General features: G+C 47.4%; 1 protein-coding gene across 1 annotated transcript in view; it reads right to left on the bottom strand.

Moving 5' to 3' along the window:
- LOC143114966 (cadherin-4-like) overlaps positions 1 to 17,500 on the bottom strand; it is a 246,816-nt gene that overhangs the window by 81,157 nt on the left and 148,159 nt on the right. Inside the window, exon 3 of the mRNA XM_076276809.1 lies at positions 17,417 to 17,500. Coding sequence (XP_076132924.1) covers positions 17,417 to 17,500 — 84 coding nt within the window. The remainder of the gene's footprint in view (positions 1 to 17,416) is intronic.

The following is a 17,500-nucleotide window of genomic DNA, read 5'->3' as shown; positions in this document are numbered from 1 at the left end:
TCTAAACTAAAGATGGATGCTGATGTACAGTAAAACCTCCTTCCACACACACACACACACACACACACACAGATAGACACACGCACACACACACACACACACACACACGCACGCACGCACGCACGCACGCACGCACGCACGCACGCACGCACGCACACCTCCCCGCTGAGATGGTTTCCTTTGGAAATCAATCTGCCTGTATGCCCTCAGCTCTGGAGGGCATCGAGCCAGAGGGGGCAGACCATGTTACCATGGTGCCTCCCTGGGCTTCCCTCTGCGGTGGTGTTTTCCTCCCTAAGACATTCAATCTCCTCTCTGTTCTCAGGTCAGTTCAATTCTCACAGTGCTCTTTGGCAGGACCACGCTTTGTCAGGCTGCTTCTCTGTGAATTTGAGAAACCTCAAAGGACAGGCATGAGGCAGAGAAGAAAGAGGAGCAGAGCGGCTATAAACAAGCTCAAGATAGCCAGTCTCAAGCCCACCGGATTGTTTGCTTTATATCACCACAATGTGGATTTAAATTAGCTACTGTGATTTACAAGTACGTTCTGGCATATGTGAATTAAGCAGAGGGCTTGTGTAGTGAAGGTATGACTATTTTTCTACTGATTCAAACTATATGTCAGGATGAGTGTGTGTATGTGTGTCTCTCTCTCTCGCTCTGTGTATGTGTGTATGTGTGTGTGTGTGTGTGTGTGTGTGTATGTGTGTGTGTGTGTGTGTGTGTGTGTGTGTGTGTGTGTGTGTGTGTGTGTGTGTGTGTGTGTGTGATTGAATGTGTAAGGCAAATTAATAGGTTGGCTACATAGAAAAACCTCCATTAGCACAAAGGAACATGAATTAATAGAAGTTGAGCAGTGAATTACTTTACCAATTACAGCGTCAGCAGCACGCCATGGCTTTATTCACAGGACCCCACTCTCAATTGAACGATGGCTAATGCCAAATTAAAGAGGCTATTCTCCCTGGGGTTCACATTGCAGACAATCTCTACCCTCCTTTTCCCTGCATGAGCGAAATAATGGACGCAATATGGGAGAGAGAGAGAGGCAGAAAGAGAGAGAAAATGTCTTCACCTTAACCCGTGTCATATGACTGTCTTCTCTCTCTCTGTCTCTCTCTCTCTCTCCCTCACTCTCTCTCCTTTATTAGGTGATTGATATAATCTTACTCCCCTCAATCTCAACTGAAAAGTTAAATCATGTCTATTTTTCCCCTCCAACCTCCCCATGGAGTTTGTGACAAGGGCAATATCTCAGTGAGACACACAAACACTCACAGCCATCCAAGATCATGGCATATGAAGCCCCCCACTCTATATAATTAGAATGACAATACAGTCCGTGCACATGAGTGGCACAGAGGGGAGCAGGGGACGGGAGAGGAGTGAAAGAAGCAGAGAGAGAGAGAGAGATAAAGAGTGAAAGAGAGATAAAGAGAAGGGAAGAGAGAGAGGAGGGGATTTGTGCAGCTGCAGCACTTTCTCTTGCCACAACCCATCCCCCCCCCCCCCCTCCTCGCAGTCACTTAGGCCGTCACACACACTGCTCCATGCCGCAGAAGTGCCGAGTCGGGGGAAAGGGGGAAACGCCACTGGCAGAGAGAGAGAGAGAGAGAGAGAGAGAGAGAGAGAGAGAGCGGTAGAGAGAGAGAGAGAGACAAGACTGCTGTGATGAGGGACGAGGAGAGGAGGGCAAAGGAAGAGAGCAAAGAAAATGAAGGAAGAAGAGAAAGAAGAGAGAGACAGTGAGGAAGGACAAGAGAAAGACAAGATGAGCATGGAGAGGAGACAGGGGACCAACCGAGCGAACGAAGGAAAGAGTAGGGACCCGGGAGCATCGAGTCACGGCCGAAACACTCAGCTGGCCGACACACACCTAAATTGGGCCGGTCTAAGTCAATGGAGCCCCCGATGGCCACAGCGTGCAGCGAGCCTCATCTGGTGCGGAGTGAGGAAGTGCACACTCAGGCGTTTAGCCTCTGCAGCAGAGGCCAGGGCTTAGGGCTGCCCCCTCCTGAGGTCCACTCATCACGACCAGGAGGGAGAGAGGGGGGGGGGGGCGTAAGCGGGGGAGAGAGAGAGAGAGAGAGAAAGAGAGAGAGAGAAAGAGAGAGAGACAGACAGAGAGAGAGAGAGGACCTGCCGTTATGCAGGGTTTGGCATTAAAAAACACCAACACAGCAGGAGTTTGTATCATAGAAGCTGGCACAATGCAGCGCGGCCAGACAAAGAGGGCATAAATAGCATGAAACAATATGCACACACACACACACACACACACACACACACACACACACACACACACACACACACACACACACACACACACACACAAACAAAGCTTTTCTCACACATACCATCAATATCGGTCAATATCGGCCAAATCTCTTTCTCACATACAAACACACACACACACACACACACACACACACATACATAGACACCATATTCACACTACACACATGAGTATCAGCCAAATGACACACGTACAATCCCACACACACACAACACAAACACACACACACGCCAACTGACTGCTCCCAGACCATCACTAAAACACAGATGTGTTTTCTGGCCCTGTTCTTCCCCTCACACATCCTCATCCAGGTCCTGGGCCAGCGTTTGGCAGCTCTCCGTGTGAAATACACCTCCACTGCAAGAGAACACCTCCCAGTTCAACCTTCAGGAAAACACAGCTTTGAATGTTTCAACACTTGAAATGGTAAGAACGTGCCGCACACTCCATATGACAGGTCTTCATCCGATTTCGAAAAGTAGTTGTTAAGTAAAGACCTGTCATATGGAGCTTGAGTGTGCGGCACTTTCTTACCATTTGAACTTATTGGCAGTGGCTAGCACCTTGCTAAAAATCAGTTGGTGTGCGCTACTAATACTTTTCAACTTCAAACACTAACTCTATTCTCTCGCTCACTCTATTCTCTCGCTCCCTATCTCCCTATGCTCCCCTGGGGCAGCCGTGGCCTACTGGTTAGCACCTCGGACTTGTAACCGGAGGGTTGCCAGCTCGAACCCCGACCAGTAGGAAAGGCTGAAGTGCCCTTGCAAGGCACCTAACCCCTCACTGCTCCCCAAGCGCCGCTGTAGCAGGCAGCTCACTGCGTCTGGATTAGTGTGTGCTTCACCTCACTGTGTGTTCACTGTGTGCTGAGTGTGTTTCACTATTTCACGGATTGGGATAAATGCAGAGACCAAATTTCCCTCACGGGATCAAAAGAGTATATATACTTATACTATATACTATACTATCTATCTAAGACAGACATGCTCGCACATACACACACAGACATACCTTTCCATGGGTACATCCATACCCACCATCTGGGTTTGTTCCACACACACATAATACCACACTAAAACATGAATACCTAATCTGAAAGTACAGAGATGCCTGCCTCCCCATGCATGCTTCACAAGTCTGTAATCTTGGTCCACTTTGGCATAGCAGCATTGCCCCCCTGTTTACTGTAGAGTGGTGAGTGGTGAGGGCAATGAAAGCCTGGCCCAGGAGCTCTTCTGACATCCCCCATGGGAACACACACATCCCACCCGCCAAGAGAGAAGAGGCAGGGCAGTAGGGAGATGGTATGGAAGGAGGGATGAGGGATGGAAGATGGATGGCTGGAGAGAGACACAGAGAGAGAGAGAGAGAGAGAGAGAGAGAGAGAGAAGGTGGACGAGAGAGAGAGAGAGGAAAAGCTAGGGATGTCTGGATTTTCCATGTCATCTGGACGTCTGACAAAACCCAAAATGGCCGCCGTCTGCCAGCAGTGGGGTCCCCCTGCCAAAGCCTCTTGGAGCTGAGCTGTGGAGGGCTGGACGGAACATGACAGGCACGTGGCGAGCGGCTGGGAGGCGGACGAGTGGCAGATGGACCGATGGACGGAAGGCCCGTCCAAGCACGCGTCTCGGTGGACGCACCTGGGTGGACGCGGTAGCCGAGGCCCACTGCGTCTGTCAGCCTGTCAGGGTGACAAATGAGCCGTGTGCTGCCCGTGCCATGTCTGCTTGTTTAGTATCTTGAGTGCGGTCTGATAATGCACACACACACATACACACACACACACACACACACACACAGATCATGCCAAAATACACACACCAAAACACACACACACATTACACGCACACACACTGACAACATTTGGAATAGAGACTATCAAAACACCCTCTCATAAACTGTTCAGCATTCTTGACTCTGCGTGAGCGGGAAATGGCTGATCTGGAGGGAGGGTGAGGTAGGGAGGGGAATCTGGGCTGCAGCCAGAGGGTCAAACATTGGAAACGTCTGCTGGGGTCTGGAGCTCAGCGCACATAAAGTAGGCAGGTAAGAGGCCTCCCAATGCCCCTCGCTACCCTTCACAGACCAGCCAACACTCCTCATCCTACTGAATATGTCCGAAAAGTTATGTTCAGATGGGAACAACCGACACACAACCCCCAGACAGACAGACAGACACACACACACACACACACATTGATTTCCCACCACATCCATATATCTCAGTCCTCTCCTCAGTTGGGACCTCTACCTGAGCAATACGCATTACGATATGGCTCATATTGTCTCCTGTGCAAGTGTATATATTGGAGTCTGCACCTCAGCTGGGAATACACCACTCTACACATCTCTCCCTCTCTCTTTCCCCTCTGTCTCTCTCTCTCTCTGTCTCCCTCTCTCTCTCACACACACACACACACACACACACACACACACACACACCGACAGAAACCTTAGACACCACAGCAGACGTAAACACACAAACCACAAAACTTTTATAGTACATCCATCCTCCCTCTGCGGACAAGACTATATGGCAGTGTGAACCTAAGAAGCCAGACAGATGCAGGGAGGAGTGAAGGGCCTCGGGCGCCGACAGCGGCAGAAGCAGCAGCATGAGGCTTATGATTGCCGACCCGGCGTATTACACAGCGCCGGAGCACAATACAATGTTCTTCACAGCCGGACATAAAGACTGGTGCTTATATCTGAGAATGGTGTTTACACAGAGAGTGACTGAATAGCACAACACACACACAAAAACAACAACAACAACAAACGGATGAGCTGCTGAACGAAAATGAGAAAAATCTAATATATGTAATGTTCTGAACAAATAAAAGTCACAAAGCTATTCGGTTTAATACCCCCACAAAACGCATTACCCTCTCTTTCTCTCATTTCACACACACACACACACACCCACACACACACACACACACACACACGCACACACACATATATGAGTGCACCTTATGAGCATGACAGCGTCACACGCACACACACACACGCGCACACACACACATGCACACACACACACAAACACACATCTATGAGTGCACCTTATAAGCATGACAGCGTCACACGCACACACACACACACGCACACGCACACACACACACACACACACACACACACACACACACACACACACACACACTGCTACACAGGAGATTTATTCCCTTTGAAGACCCTGGGTTTAGGAGATATAAGAAAACGTTGAGGTGATGTTTAATATGGTTTGACTGTCATCTCTGCTGTGGGAACAACGGTGCTCAGGGGGCTTGTGGGTAATTACTAAAGCCGAGAGGGGCAGGAAAGTACCAAACCTATGGCAGCTGCCATTAGATTTACATGAAAAGATTCCGACACAAGTGCTTTCAGCTCGCTAAATGACAAAGTAAATAGGATCTCATTTCTCTGGCATAGGCCTCGATTTCCAATTGCTTCCCATTTTCACCTCGAGGGAAAACAGAATTGGAACCACACACCACAAAAAAAATGAGTGAGGGAAGGAGGGAGAAAGAAAGAAAACAAAAGATTGAGCATATTAAATTGAGTCATATTGGTCTTTACATCTCCTGACTTACAAGCAAAAGTGTTCCAATTCAATCCAGCTCCACTGCCTAGGGACTTTTACCAATGCGATCATTCTTTTCCACTTTTTTCCAAAGCGATCATTCTATTCCTCTCTTTCATCTCATTTTTTCTTTACTTTTTCTGTCACTACCAACAATTATGCCTCCTGCCTGTCTGCGGCTTGAGGGTGAGCTATGAGATTTATGAAACAGAGGGGGCACATTTATTTGATTTATTTGTGCTGTTTCAGATATGTTTTCCTGAAATGTTATCGCATGCATTTATTAATACAGCTTCAGTGCCGTCTGCTCCTGGATCATTCTGGGCCCTCGTTTATGACTGATGCTAACATCCACAATAAAGCAGCCTCTTCAGGGCAATCAAATAACTTGATGAAAAAGAGGGTGAGGTGGGGTGGCGTGGGGGCTGTTTAATTCATCGACTTACTCTAAGCTTTCATTTATCCACCGTCCCTCTTTTGCAACCCACTCCATGACTGTCTGACCATTTCACATCCACACAGAAATCTATTGAAAGTATCTATTTCCTGCTTTAGGGACCAAATAGCATGACTTGGCCCAGAGAGCTATGGAGAGATGGGGTCTCCTCACCCGGACTCAAGGGGCTCCCTGACAGGCGCCCATTTGTCACTGGGTAACTTATCCCCCCTCGTAAACAGCTTCTCATCTTCTATTAAAGAACCTGGGCCCACGGCCTTGACTGTATCTTTTGGGGCGAAAGATTCACAATTCAATTTTCAACGTGTCCAGATGCTGGTGTACACAGGGTGCTTCCCTTTGATGGGGATATACTGTAAGAGAGAGAGAGAGAGAGAGAGAGAGAGAGAGAGAGAGAGAGAGAGAGAGATGGCCTGACAGGGAAGAGGGATGGTGATTAAGAAAAAAATCCTTAGTAATGTGAGATCCTGGAGTCACTGGGAGCTGATGGCAGAGTCTGCTGGGGGAACTCTCACGGCGGCTAAACAAACATGGCTGAAAATCTATAGGCTAGCATGTGTTCATCTGAGTAATCCACTTGTGTTGACATACTCACATCCCTCTAACGAATCTCAGTGTTGACCAGGTTGATGCAATGGCTACGAGAGGATAAATTGTATAATTGTTTTTGCAAAATTAGTAGTGAAAATATATGAAAATTGGTCCTACCTACAGACATATGAACACATTTCTTGTATGTGTCTCTAAGTCAATACACATATATTGACAAATGGATGACATTTGAAAGGTAACGGCCGTCATATAACAAATAATGCCAAACCATCAACATTGCTCCACTAGTAATATCTCATTCTAAAACTCTAGCTCTTGAAGACACCAAGAATGAAGTGCACGTTCAAACAAGATGAAAAATACCAAAAGGCTGACAAGTCCACTGGGAAATGTATCATCTAAAAGCACTGGCTGAAAGTGAAGTCAGTTTCTGTGAAGTGTGCATTCACAAATCCAAATATAGATGTATTATCCTCTTTTTACTAACAGCCTATTTCCTATTTGCAAATACCAAACGTAGTGGTGTACTGCACTGTAAATATTAGGCATTTGTATATTGAAGTATGAAATTCAAAAACACAGAAAATCACCCACCGACAGGATGAATGAAATCACAGGTCCCTTCAGTTTCCAGCTGTGGAGGCATACAGCAGACTCTGCATCCAGTACAGCGGATGGGGAAGGGAAGCAATTACACTGCCTCTTGTAATTCCATTACAGCAGCGGATATTAGGTTTATTGTTAATGCCACTGGTATGGATCATGACCCTAATGGCCTGGGGAGTGCGCTCTATAAGGACCACTCCTGTCAACCCATTTATCTCAAAGCATGATTCATACGTTGCAATTCATATTTCTCCCAGCATGGATCCTCAATAGCCGCGGTTAATTGCTTCCCCATTATCACTCTTGGTGCTTAACCGTGCCTCCTCAGGGCTATCGCCAGGTACCTGGACTCACCTTTACCCTCCAGCCAACCTGTGTTTAGTGGTGCCAGAGGTGGTGTCACAAAAGGCGATTCAGAAAACTGAGTCAAGAAAAGGCGATTCAGTGGCAAAACAAGATACAAGAAACAAGAAACAAGAAACTGTCACATTCGCTCAATGCATCGTTGGGCAGCTCATTTATTTTCTGGTGGAGCGTTAGCTGTATTGTAACGGCATCTCCTGCTATATTCTGCTCCTTACATGTTCACTCTGACACTGGATACCTTGTTTGCCCAATAACAACAATTTTAACATGCGCATAAATCCTTCTACATCGTAACGTGCTGATTCCATTCCAACCGGGTCTGTGTAGACACTGATTTCATTAACATTAGCGGCAGGTTCAATCACATCTGGCTTCACCGGAAGCAAATGAGCTGCCTGAAGAATCTTTCCTGCATTGAGCAAATTGTCAAAAACTGCATTCTTAGTAGTTAACTGATACAATGTTTAGGTTTAGAACCACAAAATGTAAATTTGATGCATCTTCAGTACGATACAGAAGGGCCATCACGATACTTGTGATGCCTGTGTGATGAGTAGGCTACTTCGGGAGTAGTTCAACTGAGAAGAATGGGTGAATTTGGACGCACTTTCTTTCTTGCTGTGCGCTGTCACTTTCTCCACTGCGTAAAAGACTAAATTAATTTTGTAAAAATCGCTATTAGTCAGATGCAAAGCAGAATATTGAAAGAAGGGGGCACCAAGGCCACCGTGGCCTGTAAACCTCTGATTTTCAAAGGGGCATCACGGCCATGGCCGTCGTGGCCGCCGTGAAATTCCTACCCTGCTCCCCATTATCTGACTCAGACTGATTGGGGAGGCAAACATTCTTTCATTCTGGCATTTTGAAGCCCCAGCCATTAACATTTGTATGCTCGAATATTGCCTTGTCTTGGCCAGGCTATTGACCAGTTGATGTAACAAGGCCTCAAATGCATAGCAGAGATTTAGCTTCAACCTTGACAGACTCAAAGACATGAAGTGAATGTGTGAATGAAGTGAATATGAATGAGTAGAAAGGCTCTTGAGCTTTGCTTTCAGTAGGATGCATTCAGACGTAACATGCCAATCACATGCATGTTGTCAGTGAAGTCCACTGTTTCCCAGTGGGGAAGAAAAGCTTTATCTCTAATGTGTCATGTCCCTGAACATGTTCTCTGACAAGCTGCTGAGCTGTGATCACGTACCAACGCTCTTGAGGCAGCTGTTTCTGTGACGACCAGAACCATACCACTGCCCCCCACCTAACCACATGCACACACACACACACACACACACACACACACGCACACACACACACACAGAAACCTCAGCCCCTGGCCACACGGGTCACTTTGTAGTGACCAGGGTTGGTGGCACAGCTCAGACATGTCATCCCCACACCGATATAAAAGGATGTGATTAATCTGTGAAAGCGAAGGATGGCGGGCCGCACCAACCCTCCCATGGATCCCCATTAGCTTGGCTCGCTCATCAAAGGGCTTTCAGCTCGCTCTGCCTCTCTCAAGCTCTGTCTTTTTAAATGCCAGTCTAATTCAAGGCACCGGGCGGCCAAACATGATTCTTGGGGAATGATTCATTTCATTTCGAAGGCCAGGAAACTTATTTTATTTTTTTATTCTTTATTTAACGAAAAAAAGAGGCGTCATGGGAGCGTGAGCGCAAGTTAAAGTGCTTTCAGTTCAGTTCCACACAATTTTTACTTCCAAAATGGAGCCTTTACTCAGCAGAGCTCTGATTAATGGAGAAAGCAGAATTCTAAAAAATTGATTTTGAAATGTAAGACCAGGGGTCCGCACTGTGGTATCAGCAGACTCAAAGCAAAGGAGCCACATGCTGCCCACAACCAAAAATATTGAATTATGGAAATTAATATCGCAGATGTTCCTAATGTCCGACATGGAGGGCACCAACATCTCTTTTACCCTCAGACATATAAGTAATGGTTTTCATTTATTAAATGAAAACTAGAAGCTACACTAAGTAAATATTTTTACTTATCACTAAGCAAATATAATTGCGCTTGGAACTCTGGCAGGACTACACATTGTACAGTGGCCATTACAAGGGAGACAAACAGAGACTAGTGTACCAAAGATGACTCAACCATTCATTGGGAAAATGTTAAAATAAAGAGAAAATGTTTTTAACAGTAATAGAGCAGAGGAGAGATGGAGGGAGGGAGAGAGGGATGGGGAGAACTCAATGGAGTGTTTATAGGAGGGGATTTCTGTAATACTCTGCAGAAAAGAATGTGATAAAATCCTACTGAGTGGTTTTGGAATACATCCCGGTTCTGTCAGCAAAAAATATATATATTGTGAGGAATGTCTAAAGAAAGCAGTCCAGCAGCCTGTCAGCTGTTATTTTTGGTCAACAGTTTGGATGAGCGTGAGGGGGGGGTCCAGCATTTAAACTCTTATGTGTGAGTGTCTGTCTCTACATGAGGGATCAGCTCTGGAGCGCAGACACAATTAATAGCTCCTCTGAGAGAAGGATGGCTCTGGACAACGTCTGACTTACACCCCACTTCCCTTGTCTCTCTTCCCTCCCTCTCTGTCTTTTTCCTCCCTGGTGCGCACACAAAACGGACTGCCAGACGTCGGCCACTAGGAGGTACTGACAATTCATGCCATGGATGTTCGCATGAATGAAACGCTCTGCAGCCTGCCTGTTTGTGTCAAAGGAGAGTTTTACCGGCCAAGAGGCATTTACAGACAGGGGGAAACAACTTATTCCTAGTTTAGCCCAACAGGCAGCTATGTACAGCAGGAATTCTTGCAACGGGGGCAGTCGTTTCCTGTTGACCAAAGTGGAAGGCCAGCTAAAACCCCTTACATGGGCTACATTTTTTTTCTCAATGCTACTGCCGTTTCCACGTGGCAGGATTTCAAAGACAAGATGGCAGCCTTGAGTGTTGGCTCAGGTTTTCACCTCATTGTTCGGGAGAGGATGAAAACAACAAAACAAACAAAAAAAAGAAGAAAAAAAACACACGGCACAAAACAAACCGTGACAACTATGAGTGCACAAAAGGTAGAATTGCAACGCATGCACTGCAGCAAAAATCCCTTTGTTTGGAGATTGTGTCAGAAGGAGTGTTCTGCTGTACAATGGCTCGTGTTTAAACTGTGTTGCCGCGTAAACACTGAAGAGGGATGAAGAAGCCAATTTTTAGCCTTGTGATCTTGGCATGGGCAAAGCAGGCAGACGCCAAAGTGTTTCATTAGGCCCCATGGGAGTGGCAGTGGATCCAGAGGCTCGGAGGAGTGTATCGACAGCACAATGAAAGTCTGGCTCTGGTATAATCCATAAGTCTCTTCTACAACATTACCCAACGCTCCAAAAAAATACCACAAATCCTCAATCCCCCTTCCTCCCTGCCTGGTGCACTTCTTCTACCATTTTCCGGATGCTAGTTCCTTATCCCCCCCCCCTTTTTTTAGGTTGTTAATTTTTTATCATTCAACATGTTTTGTTCTGATTCGTGTCTGTCTTTCTTTCAGCAAGTCGCTTGGGACGTAGTCATTACTGTCTTTTAAATTAACATTACAGATAAAGTGCAGGAAAAGCGGTCTCTCGGGGACTAGCTCGCTTGTTTCATCGAGAAGCAGCCCATTTGTATTCATACAAACAACACAGTATTAAATAGTGTGAATGCAGCTAAATGCAGACACAGAGGAGAGGTGATGTTTACATTGCAAAAATGCTTGCTGAGTACGACAAAACAAAAATCGCTTGGAAGCCGACTTGGGTTTCATTAGTGGAGTTCTCATTAATTCAATCTAATTCTGACAAAAAACTTTCCATGAGCTACAATAATGTTTCCTATTAGGCAGTGAGGCCTGCTGTGGACTGAAATTCTTTCATAAATAAAACGTGACTTGATTAATGAACATGGCCTAGATGGTAGATGGGTGTTTCAATGAAGCTGGAATGGGTGGAAAAGAGGTGGGGTATGCATGTTTGTGTGTGTGTGTGTGTGTGTGTGTTTCTACATTTCTAGCAGTGCAATATTGGTGAGTGTTCATGTGACAGTTTACATGGCAATTAATCAAAGAGTTTATCACCCCAGAAGGTCCTACATTTCTAAATGTGAATAAATGAAAAATAAAATGTGTGTGTACTCAGGGGCAGGCTGAAATTGATATAAAAAATAATTTCTAGTTCTGAGCTTTTATTTTCATAGATACAGCTTATTGAAGCAACTCCCTCTGCTTACCCATGCACTTTATTAGCATTCTCCAAGCTGTTCTTAGACAGTTATAGGGAAACAAATGCAAAGAAAACGTTTTTGTAGAGACTCTACTTCAGTGACCTTGAGCGACCTGCGCAATGGGAAGCCTGTGACAAGAGTGAGGGGGGGGGGGGGGCGAGGGATAAATGTGTTGCATCAAAATGTTTCCCCCCTCGCTCAAAATCAATGGGCGCCTTTCGAAAAATTAGCCATGAAACATTTGTGATGGCACATTTATTTCGCCGGAGGCTGCCAGGGACAGTGGCGGCAGCTGTCTCCTTAATGTGCCTGTCACAGTATTGTTTGCCCAGCTTTATTAGAAGGATAAAGCGATGGCACTTTAATAAAAGACGATCCCGCCATGGCTGATGGGGAGGGGGGGGGGGGGGGGGGGCACTGTCTGTGTGTGAATCACAAGGGGTCAAGGACAGTGCTCAATCATCTACTCTTTACACAAAGAAAAAAAAAAAGAAAAACATTAAGAACCATCAGGTGTTTTATTGAGGTATGCTGGTTTTATTTATATTATTTCAGTTTGTTCTCTATGCCTGTGCAGACAGTTCATTCAGTGCTCAGATTCAGTCTCTTGTATTCAGTCCTAGACCTCATCCACCAAGCTGAGCCCATACCACATGGGCCGTCTTTATTCTTGTGGAAATAATAGGCTCTTAATCCTGCTGGGCTGTGTTGCCATTGAGTAAACATGCACTAGCTCTCTGTGAGAGGTAGAAGGGGCTTGGAAGGAAAAAAGAACACCTCTCTGAAATAAAGTCAGTGTTGGCATCTAGATCCAGTCAAATCCATATACAGGGATCAGAAAAGATAGATCGATAGATAGATACTTTATTCATCCCGAGATAAATTTAGGGAACAAATGGTGCTATTCTGCATGTAAAAAACATTCCCAATGCCTGCATGTAAAAAACATTCCCAATGCCTGTGGCTCTATCGGAAGATATCTCATAGATCTAAGCTCAGTCAAGGAAGCCACATCATTCTCAGAGTCAGAAACTGCCTGGCATATGACTGCATAAAACTAATATTGTCTGTGGTGAAAAGCATTCATTTAAAGCAAGCAAGGAACTACAACACCCCAATACGTCTTCTGCAGTTTACTGACAAATGGCTGCATTTGGAGCAGTGTTAAAATGAACAGTAAATATGGACAGTCCTATGTGGGAGTATGTTTGATTTCTTTGTTGCTTCTAAGAATCTATAATCTGTGTGTGTATGTGTGTGTGTGAGTGTGTGTGTGTATGTGTGTGTATGTGTGTGTTTGGTCACTTTTGTTGAGATTGGGATCAGGGATAGGTCTTTATTTACCAGAGTGGAGGAGAGAGAGGAGAAATCAATGCCTTTGCCGCGGGAGAAGTGTACAGATCAATGGACACTTTCAAAAAGCCCCCGATAAAAAAAATAAGTAAAAAAAAAAACAACCAAAAAAAAAATCAATGACTCTTACATGTCATTGATGATTGTTTGGCTGAGGAAGAAAGAGAGCGACAAAGCACACCTGCGCACTGGGAGAAATTACTCTCCTCTCTTCTTCCACTCCCATACCTCCATCTCTCTCCTTCATCCTCTCCCTCCCTCCCCATTTCTTCAGCTTTCTCTCTCTATCACCCCATACCTCCCTTTTCTCTCCCTCCCTCTCTCTCTCTCTCTCTGAATCACCTTCCCCCCCCTTACCCATCTCTTGTGGCCTCTTTTCCTCCATCCTTCTCTCCTTCCCTCTCTCCCTCTCTCTCTCTCTCTTCCCTCTCTGATCCATTTATCTTCCTGCACCCTCTCCTAAGCTCTCTCGTTCGCTCCCGGAGAACCCCTGCCTTCTGCTCTCGGCTTCAACACTTCACTAGTTTTCATTTCCGCCCTCCGGTGGGCTAAGAGCCACTGGGGCAGAGGGGTCTACGCCGGCCTCCATCTGACACACACACACACACACACACACACACACACACACACACACACACACACACACACCATCCCCTCCAACGGCGCCATGGATAGGTGGGGCTGTTGTTTTTGGGAGACAGCTGGAGGGCAAGGGGTCAGGGTGCCGTCTGTCTCCCACTCCCATCCCTGTGATGGGCCCGGGGTCTGTAGCGAGTGGACCGCTCGGGGTCGACGTGCATGAGACGAGACGAGACCAGACCAGACAAGAGGAGAAGAGGACGGACAGCGGCAGCGGCGGCGGCGGCGTCTCGACTGTGTCAGTCAGCCTCGCCAGCGGATGACAGAACACCCCATTACGGCTTCACAGGTCATTAGGCAAGGCAGACATCGGAGATGGGCAGGGAGCTCAGCACTGAGTGATGGTGTCATAGCCACCATCTTAAACCTACCCTCCACACACACCTTACCACCGTCACCGTCTACCCCCCACCCCCCCCCACCCCCCCGCTTTGACACGGAGCGTCTGACAAGCTGAGCCGCCACTGTCTTATAACTTTCAGACACTTTTCTTTCTTTTGGTGTGTGCACCTGTGTGTGGAGAGAGAGAAAGAGAGAGAGAGCAGCTCATGTCAAATAAATGCTTCTTATGTCTGTAAAGTGCGCACCGAGCCAAAAGCATCCATATTCAATCCTACCACCAACATGAGAGAGGGCCACTCCCCAACCACCATGATGAAACAAAACAGAGTGAGAGAGAGAGAGAGAGAGAGAAGGGAAGAGGGAGAAGTGGCTTCTCTTACTCTCTGTTGCTGTCATCCACCAAGAACAAAAGACAGAGCATAAATAAAAGTCGGAGAACAACAGCAGCAGTGGCCATATCAGTAAGAGTAACAGTATAGCAGCACCCTGGCACTGGCGCCTTGTTAAGGGGGTGACCAGTGCAGAAGCACTAGGGCCTGTCTCTGGTGCCCTGAAGACATTATTAAACACAGAGGAAGTCAGAGGCCCGAGCCTGCACAGCCAAGGCATCAGCACACACCGCTGGGCTCCTGCTGTTGGGCCAGTGTTTGTGTTTCTCTCACTCTGTGTGTAAGTGTGTCTGTGTGTGTGCGTGTGTGTGTGCGTGTGCGTGTGTGTGTGTGTGCGTGTGTGTGTGTGTGTGTGTGTGCGTGTGTGCATGTGTGCGTGTGTGCGTGTGTGTGCGTGTGTGCGTGTGTGTGGTGTGTGTGTGTGTGTGTGTGTGTGTGTGTGTGTGTGTGTGTGTGTTCGCTCCCGGCCCCCCGGCCCTATTTACAGCACCCGGAAAGTGGATTGTGTTCGCTGCGCTCCGCACCCCTAAACACTGCTTTGATTTCTTGTCTCCCTGCCTCCCGCCTCTACCCTGCACCAAGCTTTGACACCCACTCTGGCTCTCTCTCTTCCTCTCTCTCTCCCTCAATCTCTGTCTCTCTCTCTTCTTTTCCATTTGCCTCTCCTCTCCCACTTTGTCCCAATGTGCCCCCCTTACTCACTCTCTCCTTCTCTCTTTTTCTCTCCTCCTCTCCTTTCTCCTTTCTCCCTCTCTTCTCTTCTCTCTCTCTCGCTCCCTCTCTCTCCCTCTCTCTCCATGGTCGGTTGTTTTTTAGTGGCCAAGGCCTGTGGAGAGCCGTCTCACTAGAGCAAGCGCTTCAGGTTCTAACGAGAGTGGGAGACCGTCTGCCAGGACCTTAAATACCCCCTCCCCTCCCATCACCTCTCCTCCCCTCCCATCCCCTCTCCTCTCCTCTCCTCTCCTCTCCTTTCCTCTCCTCTCCTCCCCTCCCATCCCCTCTCCTCTCCTTTCCTCTCCTCTCCTCCCCTCTCCTCTCCTCATCCTCCTTTCCCCTCATCTCCTTCTCCCTTGTGCCTCGGAACAAAGGGGAGAAACTTTCTGCTCATTCCCTGTTTTTTCGATTCCTCTTTTTTCTCCCGACTCAGAAGGATGCCTTTAAGTACTGTAGCTCTGTTGGCACACCCTTGGGACGGAATGAAAACAGGGTGAGGGGATGGAGGGAGAGAGACAGAGTGAAAGAAAGAGGGAAAGAGAGCAGTAGATAGAGAGAGCTAGACAGAGATGAAGAGAGTGAGAAGGAAAAGAGGAAAAATGCCTCTTCTGCACAATTTAACCAAGAACGAGACAGAAAAAAGAGGGTTTTTGTAAACAGGGGGAAAAGCTGATGGGTAGATATTTTAGAGAGAGAGAGAGAGAGAGAGAGAGAGAGAGAAAGAGAGAGCAAAAAACGCAAACCCAATAAGAACGTTTTCGCTGTGACTGATGTTTTTTCATGAACCAGACCAGAGAGATCCATTTTTTTCTTTTTCTTTTTTTTCTTTTTTGCCAGAGACAAACTGAGTGTTCTGTTGTGACAGGATCTCTGAATTTTAAACACTCCAGCGTGGCTCTCGCTACAGCGGCACATTTATATAGGAGTTTATTTATTCATGCTATTTCCCCCACCCATGCAGCCCTTTACAAGCCTCCAGGTGCAGCACCTCCCCCCCCCCCCCTCCCCTCTATGTTTATTTTCTATAGTTTGCCCAACTAGCACTTTTGCAGAAATGTAATTTGCTGTTGTGTTGTCGTGGTCCTTGTTGTTTACCACTCTGGCATACAGATGTGGAATGGGGAAAAAAAAATATGCTCGGCCACACTCCACGCTCCCTGTGGGACGGTGTTCGCGTCAGCGGGCAGTGCTGGCGAGCGGGTGCCTGGTGGGGCTACGCACACGCTCATGCCTGAGTACGACACAGCGTGAAGCACTGCTCATTTCCTCATGCGTTCCATCTCCCCCAGTACAGTATGAATTCAATTAGGACGAAGCGAGGTCTAATTCGTGCCGACATTAACGAGGCACTGCGGACCAGTCGGCCCCCCTGCTTACTGGCCTCATTGGCCGCTGCTGCCGCCGTGTATCCCTGCAGCCCAACCCCCAACCACACACATGCGCACACACACACACACACACACACACACACACACACACACACACACACACACACACACCAGGGGAGCACTGCGCTCCCTCTCTCTCTTCCACTCGCGTTCCCATCCTCTCTACCTGAGCACGCTTGAGCGGCCATAATCGCATCACAAACACACAGCATAATCACCTGTAAAGCTGATCATTATGGAGGACGAGATTGAAAGAGAGGAGAGACAGAGACAGCGGGGAGGAGGAAGAGGAGGAGGAGGAGGATGGAATGCTAATCTTCTCTGCGAAGGCCCTTCCTGTATTTCATGTCTGTGAAACACAAAGCCTGTTTTTCCCCGGGTCATTCTCCTGGTGGGAGGCAGACCGCTGGCTGACCCCCTGGATGCCGTTGGTGGGGTTTGTTTTCCCGCTGATTGCGTGGGGGAGATAACGGTAGGAGAGAAGGGAGGCTGACTTACGCTGACGAGGATCTGAGGAAAGGGCCCGCGAGAGTTCTCAGGCACGTTGATCGGCGGGATCACCCAGTCTCGCTTGCGGCGGCG

The sequence above is a fragment of the Alosa pseudoharengus genome, unplaced genomic scaffold (genome assembly GCF_046254945.1).
Source record: "Alosa pseudoharengus isolate Yale_2024_CS ecotype anadromous, Long Island Sound unplaced genomic scaffold, YU_APseudo_1.1 YU_APseudo_1.1_scf_9, whole genome shotgun sequence".
NCBI classification, from domain to species: domain Eukaryota; kingdom Metazoa; phylum Chordata; class Actinopteri; order Clupeiformes; family Clupeidae; genus Alosa; species Alosa pseudoharengus.
The sequence above is the reverse complement of the archived record's forward strand: the minus strand, read 5'-3'. Positions and strand labels throughout refer to the sequence as shown.